The sequence below is a fragment of the Phoca vitulina genome, unplaced genomic scaffold (assembly GCF_004348235.1).
Source record: "Phoca vitulina isolate PV1807 unplaced genomic scaffold, GSC_HSeal_1.0 scaffold6, whole genome shotgun sequence".
NCBI lineage: Eukaryota > Metazoa > Chordata > Mammalia > Carnivora > Phocidae > Phoca > Phoca vitulina.
Window position 1 is genome coordinate 39,093,487 of NW_022589709.1, and position 12,352 is coordinate 39,105,838.

Sequence of the window (12,352 nt, forward strand, 5' to 3'; positions counted from 1 at the left end):
TAGTGTTGAAATTATTTTTATGAGATAAAAATGTGGGTAGCTGAGAGGCACCTGGCTGGCTCAGTTGGAAGAGCATGTAACTCTTGATCTCGGGGTCATGAGTTTGAGCCTCAGGTTGGTTGTAGAGATAACATATAAATAAATAAACCTAAAAAAATTTTTGGGTAAGTGAGATGTATTGGATAAGAATAACATCAGTGTACCAACTACATCTTATCAGTAAGAATATCACTCATCTGTCATACTTATTTTATTAGTCAAAAAGACTAGAAGAGATTCAAGAGAATAGAAGAGTTCCTAGATTTAGTCACTTGGTTCATTCTTTATATTCCACGTATGGATGTGGTTCTTTCACTTACATCCTGCCAGAGAAGCACTGGGGAGACTAGGTCCATGCCATCATCGATTAAAAGGCCATATGAAACATACGAATGCCCTATTGCTTTCTCGGTTCCTGCCAAGATCAGGCTGTCTAGAGGAAATCCACGCTGGCATCCAGCTGCTCTGAGAAGGTCCACACCACTTACCTGATTGAGACCTACCCTCAAACAGATCTATCCAGAGGCCTTAAGGCTAAACTCAAGGAGCATCTTAAGTGCTGGTAAACCCAAGGTGAAATTGCTGGGGAACTATGTTCCTGAATAGCATTTTCTTTTTCCAGTCTTACCCCAGTTATGTGTTTCAACTTCTCTGATCAGATTTGGGAGACATGGCAATATTGATTAAACCCTAAGACACCACGGGGGCACTTGGCTGGCTCAGTCAGTGGAGTGTGCGACTCTTGATCTTGGGGTAGTGAATCTGAGCCCCATGTTGGGTGTAGAGATTACTTAAAAAAAAAAAATAAAATCTTAAAAACAAAACAAAACAAAACAAAAACGCTGACACCTCAAGAAATTGAACACCAACTCAAAGCTAAAGTTCCAGAATGAGGGCGCCTGGGTGGCTCAGTCGGTTAAGCGTCTGCCTTCGGCTCAGGTCATGATCCCAGGGTCCTGGGATCGAGCCCCGCGTCAGGCTCCCAGCTCAGCAGGGAGCCTACTTCTCCCTCTCCCTCTGCTGCTCCCCTTGCGTGTGCTCTCTCGCTCTCTCTCTCTCTGTCAAATAAATAAATAACATCTTAAAAAAAGAAAAGGAAAAAACCTAAAACAAAAATAAAAATGAGTTTAAAAGTCACAAAAATACAGAAGCAGAGATATTTCCCAAGGAAATGTTAGCTGTCTATTGAGAGAGGACAGAAAATATTATGGAAATGAGAAATACGGAGTTTCTGTCTGGGGTGGTGAAAAATGTTTTGAAAATAAAGGGGATGGTTGCATAGCATTGTAAATGTAATTAAGGCCACTGAATATAAAAATCACATTTAAAAATGGTTAAAATGGCAAATTTTGTTACATATATTTTACAATTAAAAAACCCTAATAATCTAATACACCAAATACTACTGAATTGCACACTTTAAGTGGGTGAGTTCTATGGAATGTGAATCATATCTTGATAAAGCTCCTTTAAAAATGTCATGAAGAAAAAGAGGATCAAACCCCCCTGAAAGAAAAAGACCACAATGTGTAACAGTCCCAGCGTTTTAGTTTTCATTTTTAGGAATTTGATTTGATTTGCTTCTTCCTACATAATACTATACTTCCCTGGCAAGTGTCCCATTTTAATCTACTTTGGGAGGAAACAGGATGGCAAAATATTGCTGCTGTTGGAATATGAAGCTTATTTATTTTAGCACTGTGGCTTCTAGAAATCTTATTTTTTTCCTTCCAATATTTAAAAGGATCATGCTGAACACTAGCAGGTGGTCCTTTGGATTCCTTTATCAAGATGGCATTTTGGACAGCAATAGAAATCTAGTCATCTGATCAAAAAAGGTATCCCTGATTTGTCATGTTTTGGGCCAGATTTTCCCCAAATTCTGACAACATGTAAAATTGAAAGTAGCTATTGGCAATTGCCTTTGTTAGAGAATTCCTCATTGGTGAAGTCATAGTCTTTTTAGGAACTTTAAAAATGGTGGTCATAAGACTGAATTTACCTTAGGTGACAAATAAGAATCTAGTTATGTGGGGAAAAGATGACTCATGGATTCTACACAATGACATCTCACATTTCTGTGATCATTACCTAAGCCCCCAATTCATTAAAATCTATTAACAATTTTAATATGTTTACCGATTTTAAAATTTTCCTTGTAAATGTTATATATTATAACCAATTTCATCAGTTGCTTCTACCCTATCATGAAACAGACTGCATACAGAGCAGTGCTGTCGGGTGAGACAACTAACTTATTTGTCACTTAAGGTAAATGCAATCTTTTTACCACCATTTCTAAAGTTCATAAAAAGGATTAAAACTCCACCAAGGATGGAGCTTTGTTTGTCATGCTGTTTGATTTTGCTGTGCAGCTTTTGTTTTCTACCTACAATGACAATCCACCCATGAACACTCAATATAAGAGAGAGGAGACAAGAGTGGGGGAGGACTAACAGGAAGAGAATAGTCATTTAATAATTTATCAAGATAAATAATGCTGCTCAGGTTTTATAAAGAATAAAGCCAGGCTTAACAGTGAGTATAGGGCACTTGAATATTTTAATGATGGGTCTAAAGGAAATTATTAACAGAAAAAATTTTTGCCTTAGATAATTATTTTTTATTTAATTTTTTTCTTGAGATGTTACTGACTCTCTTGAAAATACCGAGGAATTCAAAAACAGAAGGTCACAAAGGCTTCCCTAGGACAGAAGTGTTCTGTTCCTAATGATTCTTCTGGAACCATAGTCAATAAAATCATCCCGAACACAATAGTGTTTGTTCTGGGATAGACTTTCTGATTTCTCATTCTGAGATAAAGATTGAAAAATCGAAACCAAGAAATGTTTCTCCTAAACAAACTGCACTGTTTGAATGCTCCTCTTCTTAGCTGTGCTGAAGTGCTTGATGTAGTGGTTATTTTTAACTGGGAACAGAACATTTATTTTGGAAAATGTTCAGATCCCTAATTTCATAATGAGCAGAAATACATACTTTGGATGAAAGACTATGAAACTGCAGTATCCCCATCAACACGTAGGTGCAGAATCTTCAACAGACAATAAATTGTATGGTTTTTAGGAATGAAAGTCCTCTAGAAGCTTGTGAAGTCTTAAATCTGGATGACGTGTATCAATCCTGGAAGAAACAGGGTGCTTGATCTCATCGAGATATAGCGTGTTTCTTTGCTCATACACAACATTTCCTTGTAAATAATGAGCTTGTGTGATGTCAAATGGGTTCTATTGTTTTTATTGATTATTACTTTTATTAAACAATGTTAGCCATGTCAGATGATTAAAAAACAACTACTATTCTTGGAATATGTGCATCCTATATAACTGATATAAACTTTCATCATAGCAGTGAATTTTCAGGTTGCACAAAGATAAGTAGTTCAAATTCCAAACACAACAATCACTTCTGGGTTAATCATCCAGCACAAGTCATAGGTTCCTATTATATAGCTGTGTGTATAAAACTTACAGAGTTTAGCACAAAGCCAATACAAACAGGAAAGTATCATTCTAATTGTTACTGAAGCGCTAGAGGTGGGTGTCGGCGATGGGTATCCTCCTGAGTTCTACGATCTGGGAGTCAGTTAAGGTGCCTCCCTCCTGGCTGCCTTGACCAGATTCATTATCACTGACACTGAGACCAGCACCTGTAATAGAAAAAGAATAAACACAAAACTCCCAACCATTAGTGCAGTGAATTAAGGGTCAAGTTACATCAAGCTGACACATGTTTATTTCTATTGTATTGGTGAATAGTGAGCTGTACATTTCGAAAAAATATCATCATTATTATTTTTTTAAGTGGGCTCCACACCCAAAGAGGGGCTTGAACTCACCATCCTGAGATCAACAGTTGCATGCTCTACGGACTGAGCCAGCCGGGCGCCCCTTGACTAAATATTATTAATACCTAACAATTATAAGCCTGTGTTAAAATTTCCTTTGGTAGTTTTTGAAGTGAAAAGTAATTTCTAAAGACACAAGTTTGGGTTCTCAACCTTTTCTGTTTCTACCTGGTTGACATGTGTAACGTACTCCCAAGAACAGCATTTCTCAATTGGGAGCTTATTAAAGTAAAAAAGATCAGGCAGGTTATGAGAATTTTTCAGCAGGAGGGTAGCTTTTGCTGTTAGAAACCTGAGTCTCCAACCCCACGTGTACTGAACCTAGTAGGTCCTTCAGCTGAGACTCCCTGTGGGCAGCGATCTGAGAAGAAAAACATGCACTGACAACACATGCTGTCGTATCAGCGCCCAGAAGACCCCGGCTCGGAAAGACTCCGATCTGATCCTGAGATAAAAATAATGGCGTAACACAGTACCAAAACAGATCCATGCACAAATCCCACAAGGCTGGCTGTTAATTACAGATAGCGCCCAGAATCTCTGTTTTGAGGAAGCTCCACTATTCACTACTCTTTTTACAGCTCAGAATAATTCAGAGAATTTAACACTGTGCGAGAGTAATACCGAGTTCTTTTCTTCCCTAATGCGCAGAGGACCACAGACTCCCATGTTCTCTCTCTCTCTCTCTCTCTCACACACACACACACACACACACACACACACACACACAGAACGGGGATGTGGTCATAGGGTGTGCTGCTGGGTTGAATCACCAGAGATTACGCTCCCACTCCTCCCCCTCTGCAGGGCACTAGACTCTGCAAACAAGAAGGCAAATGAAAAACCAGTTGCTGGGTGGCTGAGACTTCCCTTTCTGTTTGAGAAAGGCAGGGCTGCTGAGTCGGTAGCTGTGGGAAGATGGCAAATTAGACTCTTCTTAACCTATTTGGGGATGGGAGCAGGAGCCCACTACTGCCTTCTTCCAGCCAAGCCCTCCCTCTTCTGGGTCCCTCTTTCCCAACCTCTCTGTGAAAGGCTGCTGTTGAAACCCCATCTCCACCCTTTGCTTCTGGGACACTGCACTTGCCCATCTCATCCTCTGATCTGCTGGCTTTTTCCAGAGAGCTCTCGTGCTTCCTCCCGAATCTCTTCCTCCCAGGTCACCACTGGAGGCCTTGTCTTCAGCCCTGCTTCCAGGCCCATACCATCCGCCTGACCCCCGCTTGCTCTCTGGCCTGACGTCTTGCTATTTCCACCTTTGCCTGACATGCTCATCTTATCCCCCTGCCTCCTTAATCTGGTCACCCCCATTCCTCCTGTCAATATCACCTCAGCTGTTACCTCTGCTACCCAGAGAAACATGACGATTCTCTTTGGAAACATCTGACTGCCTCATTGCATTATGTCCCTCATATCTTTACATCATCTAGCTCATAGGACAGTGCTCAGCACACTGTGGGTGTTCAGTAAATGTTTGCTGAGTGTATTAATAAACTATACTCTGCATTCTAGCTCTTACCAAAGTCTCCTCCAAGCCTTACTGCCTGTTCTGTTCCTCGGATCCATTCCGCATTCCACGTCCTCTCCTGTTCAAGAACAAACAGTTCCTATGGCCAATTGCATCAAGTGTGGAACCCTCTGCACTGGCTTTCAGCACACTTCCTAATCGGACTCTACCCCACCAAATAGACAGACTTCAACCCGGGCCTGTTGGAGAGCTTCCTCCAAGTGATCAGCTCTCTTATCTGGTCCTGCACGTGCCACATTAATTCCAGCCTGAGCGTCTTCCTGCCCATCCCTCGAGGCCCATTTTCACACCCTTCCACAGATCGTTCTTTCACCTTCCTTCAAAACAGGGAGGTGGGGGACGCAGTATGTGAAAAGAAAAGTCCTAGTTTATACCTGAAAAACATGTGTATCACATCCCCTTTATTCTCTTAAACTGCCCTGGTTTGGATGATAAATTATATGGTATCTCCCCAGATAATGTATATGTGTCATGGAGCAAAATGTGTGACAAACACCATGGGCTCTTTCCTTAGGTTAAGAACTAGAATATTGCCAATGACAATATTTTTAAAAATTTAGTTAGTTGCCAAAATTAAGACATTTAATATAAAAAAAAATCAGATTCTCTTGAAAAAGCAGAGGGCAACACTAGGCCTGCATTTTCTGGATTGAAAAAAAAAAAAAGCCAAAAACATGGAATTGGCACTACCCTCTGTTTGCTCCTGTTTTCATCCAGCCCTCTTGAATCACTCATGGTATTTGCTTGGCCCCTGAAGGTAACTATGTCTCAGAAGGACAAAAGGCCCATGCTTCTCTGCCCCAGGAACAGGGGAACTGTCCCACTTGGAAGAACCTCAGTGGATTGGAAAGACACTGGCCACTCTATAAGGAGAAGGTAACTGGGGCCCTGAAGCCAGCAGCAGCTTAATCCAGCTGAGGAGGAACAAAAGGGCTACATAACAAAGTTGCTCAATATGGGATCAACTACAGAGAAGCAGGGAGGACACCACGATTACCATCAGGGCAGAGTGGGCTTAGAACGAGCATCACCAGCTCCCACTGACTTCGTGTCTGCCCGCTCCAAATTTCATTAGGAAGACAGACGTGTTTGCCTGCCATCTTGACAAAGCATGCTGGAAAGAAGTTCTGTGCTGGAAGCCTGCTGAGCAGACAGCAAGGGACAGACTGAACTGGGCTGGAAGGTTTAACATGGGGTGCAGCTTTACAAGTAAGGGGTGTCACCAGCTTGTTTAGTAGCTTAGAGCCCTGTGAAATGTCAGGAAGTTCTAGATACAGCCTCCCCTGGAATTACCACATCTATATGACCCAGCTCCTCTTCCTTCTCAGTTTCTGCCCAGCTGAAATAAATGCATATTACTCAAATCTTAATCCCTCATTGAGACTCAGAAAAGGCCCGTATTACACATGGTAATAACACGACAGACTGGGAGCAAAGCCCCAGGTTTCTTGCTCTTGGTTTTTTTTGTTTGTTTGTTTTGGTGTTTTCGGGGGGGTTGTTGTTGGTGTTGTTTTAAAGATTTTATTTATTTATTTGAGAGACAGAGAGAGCAAGAACGTGTGCGAGAGAGCACAAGCGGTGGAGAGGGAGAAGTAGGCTGCCTGTTGAGTAGGGAACCTGACGCAGGGCTCGATAACAGGACCCTGAGATCATGACCTGAGCCCAAGGCAGACACTTAACTGACTGAGCCACCCAGGCACCCCTCTAGTCTCTTTGTAATGCATAAATGGTCTGGGAGGGTGTTTTGCAGTGAGTATCCTGATGTTTTTTAAAGGTATTTTTTCTGCTTAAATTTTAAGCCAAAAATTCAAGAAAAATCCAGTAACTGTAGTAATGGTTACTTTTCCCTGTAACAGACAGAAAGGTAACAGCAAAGGAACTAGAAGTGACATTTTACATTCGTCTAGTGCCTCTCCTTTCTTCAACATTTTAACATGCTTTAGTTAGGAAAGGGATGATTATTAGTCTTGTTTTACAGATGCAGGGATTGCCTGGGAATCAGACGTGTTCATTGAGTTGCTAGGTCACACAGCAGGGAAGTCACAGAATGCAGATATCCAATGGTCTTCTGACCCCAAATATAAGGTGTTTTCTTCTACACCATACTGCCTCTTGTGGCGGTTCTAATTGTGTTACTTCCTTGTGTCCTAGGCTTTGAGTATCCAACTTTGTCTGTAGAATACATTGCAAACCTATTTGGCTCATATTCCAGCCCCTACACCCCCACCCCCATTTCTACTTCACTTACTAGTCATGGTGCAATGAACACCAGGTGTTTCAGAATACATTACGAACATTTAAAATAGTTTTTAAGTTGGGTGCCTGAGTGGCTCAGTTGGTTAAGAGTCTGCCTTTGGCTCAGGTCATGATCCCAGGGTCCTGGGACGGAGCCCCGCACTGGGCTCCCTGCTCAGTGGGGAGTCTGCTTCTCCCTTTACCCTTCCCCCCGCCCCCCCGGCTTGTGATTTTTCTCTCTCTTACTGTCTCTCTCAAATAAATAAATAGAATCTTTTTTTCTTTTAAAGATTTTATTTATTTGACAGAGAGAGACACAGTGAGAGAGGGAACACAAGCAGGGGGAGTGGGAGAGGGAGAAGCAGGCTTCCTGCGGAGCAGGGAGCCCGATGCGGAGCTCGATCCCAGTAGCCTGGGATCATGACCTGAGCCGAAGGCAGACGCTTAACGACTGAGCCACCCAGGCACGCCAATAAATAGACTCTTTAAAAAAATAGTTTTTAAGCATAACAATAAGCTGAACCCAACAAATAATATATACAATGAGCTACTGAACTTCAACTCTGCCAGATACTGATAGATTCTTTACATTAACAATCTCTAACCTCCATGAAAACTTACAATCTTTTTTAAAGATTTTATTTATTTATTTGAGAGAGAGAGTGAGAGAAAGAGAGAGAACACAAGCCAGGGGGAGAGGCAGAGGGAGAAGCAGACTCCCCACTGAGCAGGGAGCCCAATGCAGGACTCCATCCCAGGACTCTAGGATTATGACCCAAGCCGAAGGCAGACACTTAGCTGACTGAGGCACCCAGGCGCCCCTAATTATAATAACTCTTATTTGCTAAATGAGGAAACTGAAACCTTGAGTCCCTTGCTGAAAATCACACAGATAGCAGACTGCAGAACTAGGATGCCAACACAGGGCTCTCTGATCCCAAGGCCCATTCCTATTTTCTACAGATTTTTTCAAATGTGATAGTGATACAAAGATCATTCTCCTTCAATCTTTTTCGGGAGGAAAAAAAAAAATCTTTCCAAATTTTGCTCTTCCACTTCGATGCCCATTTAATTTTGTTTAGCATACTGGTCTCTAGAAGTTTTTGAAGCTAAATAAGTCATTGTGGTTTTATGTGATCTATCTGAAAGAGAAATTTATTAATGAGTTCTTAGAGGAGTTTGAGTATTTGGGCCTTGACTCTGAATGTTTTCATTTTTATTCAAGGACTTGTCATTTATTTTCTTCTGACTGAAAAAGAAATCATTTGAAGTTTCTGATAAAGAAATGTTTGCATTGACATTTGTGTCCTTGGCCTGAGGTAAAAACAGGAAGCTAAGGGATGACAGGGAATCAGATTAGTCTTTCTGGGAGAAGCCTTCTGTGAAGAAAATCCTATTTCTAAGCCCAATATGCTCCAACCTTGACATATTCTAGAATCTTGTCAGCTTTTGATCAACATAAAAATCTAGCCACTGAGCTGGCCATCCCACCTCACAATCTAATACCACACAATGCTCCAGGTCAGTGCCCCTGAACTCTCTTATAAAGCGTCTGAAGCAATGGGATTCCTTTAGCTTCTGGTACATGAAGGTTTTTCAAAGGGTCCAGGGTGGTATGAGGACAACTTTAAGAAAATGTATTCCTAGATCTTTAACTTCTATGTGTGCTTTTTTTAAAAAAAAAGTTTATTTATTTAAGTCATCTTTACACCCAACATGGGGGTTGAACTCATGACCTCAAGATCAAGAGTCACATGCTCCTCTGGCTGAGCCAGACAAGCGCCTGCATGTGCACTCTTGTGGTGAGTTTTTGATAATTACTTAGCAAAACATTTAATATTTTATTTTATTTTTTTAAAAAGATTTATTTATTTTAGAGAGAGAGCTTGCAAGAGCACTCAGGGTTGGGTGGGGTAGGAGAGACAGAAGGAAAGGGAGAGAGAGAGAGAAAGAGAAAATCTCAAGCAGACTCCCCACTGAGTGTGGAGCCCCACGTAGGGCTCGATCTCATGACCTGAGCAGAAATCAAGAGTCGGATGCTCAACCGACTGAGCCACCCAGGAGCTCCTCAAAACATTTAATATTTTAAAAATTAATGTTGATTTATTCAATTGTAGACTAATAATAATTATAATGATAATAATAAAAAAAATTTTAACACTTTATATATAGCCTTATGGTCACAGGAAAACTTTAAGTTTCAATTTATATACATGTTTTGTTGGAGAGAAGTTGTTCTGAGTGAGTGAAGACTGAATGAATTTCAAGCATAAAATATATTACATTAGGATAAAATTCTGTGGTGGAGTGGAATGGAAATATAAGTTCAAGGAGAAAAGACAATGATGTAGAATTTCCAATTGTAAGAGAAAAGTCTGCTCCATATGTATTTTAAAAGTGAAATGAATATGGGGCGCCTGGGTGGCTCAGTTGGTTGGGCGTCTGACTCTTGATTTTGGCTCAGGTCATCGTCTCAAGGTCGCGGGATCCAGCCCCGAGTCAGGCTCCATGCTGAGCTCAGAGTCTGCTAGAAATTCTCTCTCTCTCTCCCTCTCCCTCTGCCCCTTCCCCTGCTCTCTCTCAAATAAATAAATAAAATCTAAAAAAAAGAGAAATTAATAATAATGGATATCAAATTGCTATGATATTTAGACTCCTTTGAATTAGTTTAAAAGAATAATGTAAAATTTTCATTTTTAAACACTAAAATTTATAATACAGAAGTTATATTATTTGATACTATTTCAATTTATGATGAAAATCTTTAGATGTTTATTAAATATATGCAAAGGGTTACATAGCTTTTCAAAGTTGTCTAAGGGTTTAAATGAAAAGACTTAGAAGACCCACTGTTCCCAGTACCAGACTTGAAGTGGCCAATGGTTAAAATGGACCTGTGATAGATCAAGGTTTGCAAACCCGAATGTCACGGAGGCCAGGTCGGCTAGCACAGACCAGCGACACAGGTCTGGTGAGCACTGGACAACAAAGAGCTCATGCTCTGTCCAGAGGGGTAGCCATTACTCAACTCCAATCAAGGAGATTTTAAGATTGTGCTAGATTTTAAGCACTCTGTTGCTAGATTTTTTTTAAAAGAAATCCTGGGTTTTGGGTGCCTGGGTGGCTCAGTCATTAAGCCTCTGCCTTCGGCTCAGGTCCGGATCCCAGAGTCCTGGCATCAAGCCCCACATCGGGCTCCCTGCTTGGTGGGAAGCCTGCTTCTCCCTCTCCCACTCCCCCTGCTTGTGTTCTTACTCTCGCCATCTCTTTCTCTGTCAAACAAATAAATAAAATCTTAAAAAAAAAAAAAAGAAATTCTGGGTTTTTATGGGATAGCTCTAAAATTTTTTTAAGGTTTTTTTTTTTTTTAAGTAATCTGTACACCCAATGTAGGGCTGTAACTCACAAGCCTGAGATCAAGTGTCACATGCTCTACTACTGAGACTGTGAGGTGCCCTGGGATATCTCTGAAATCTGGGCTTAAAAAACATTAAAATGCTATGAGAATCAAACAAAATCCTCTGTTGGGCCAAATCTGGGCCTATGTGTCAACTGTAAATTCAGCTGTAGATGGAATGGCATGTGAACTCCTTTAATTTGACCATATTCTATGATGAAGTGTCTTGGGGGTGGTGCTTGATTATTATAGTACCTTTTCTAAAAATAGGGGGAACCAATGTTAGAGACTGTTATTTCGGTCTTTTTAAGTATTTACTTCCTAACAAGTTTAGTGAGCTCCAAGGAATGCTAAACTTATCTATAAGTAAGCAAGTCATTCCATACATTCCTGAACTGAATGCATTTAATACTTGTTACATATATAGGACCCACATCTAATTTAATTATGCTGCAAGAATTCATTTTATGCTTCCAGTGTCCCAACATCAACAACTGACCACTTTGTAGTGCTGGGGACATAATCTTCCCTGAGAATCATTAGTAATCTGAAAGCCCCTTTTTAGTCCTAACACTACTGAGCATTTTAGGAAATTGTTCATTTCCTCCTTCATGAAACCTCCTCTCTCTTTATTCTTTCTCACCATGCTGCAGTTTCCTCCATGGGACCCTCTTCTATTCACTCTTTAAAAAAATTTATTTATTTATTTATTTATTTATTTATTTATTTATTTATTTATTTTCCAGGGGTGGGGGTAGAGAGCAAGCATGGATAGTGGTGGAGAGGAAGGGCCAGAGGGAGAGGGAAAGGGAGAATCTCAAGCAGACTCTGCGCTGAGTGCGGAGCCCAATACTGGGCTCGATCGCAAAACCCTGAGATCATGACCTGAGCTGAAATCAAGAGTTGGACGCTTAACCGACTGAGCCACCCAGGCACCCCTATTCACTCTTTAAAGGAGATATTATCCAGGATGCTCTTCTTATTGCCCTTCCTCCGTCTCCCCTCCCTTCCTCACCTCTTTCCTTTACTTCTTTTCTCTCTCCTTCACTCTCCCAAGATCAAACTCATCCATCCCCACAGCTTTGAAAAGAGTCTCTGCCTTGACGCATGTCAAAGCAATACCTCCAACCCTGAACCCTTAGCTAAGATCCTTCAACCCTGAATATTTAAGAGCCCCCAGGCCTAACAACAATACTTCCAAATCTGAACTCATCAGTTTCCCCCAAAACACATGAATGAACAAATGCTCTTGATACAATTCCTCAGCCACCGAAGTGAGAAGCAGGAG

General features: G+C 41.1%; 1 protein-coding gene across 1 annotated transcript in view; it reads right to left on the reverse strand.

Moving 5' to 3' along the window:
* Positions 1-2,592: 2,592 nt before the first annotated feature.
* The window catches only part of ADGRV1 (adhesion G protein-coupled receptor V1), a 538,587-nt gene continuing 528,827 nt past the window's right edge, over positions 2,593-12,352 (reverse strand). The window contains exon 89 of the mRNA XM_032403550.1: positions 2,593-3,706. Within this exon, the coding sequence (XP_032259441.1) occupies positions 3,588-3,706 (119 nt within the window). The 3' untranslated portion in view covers positions 2,593-3,587. The remainder of the gene's footprint in view (positions 3,707-12,352) is intronic.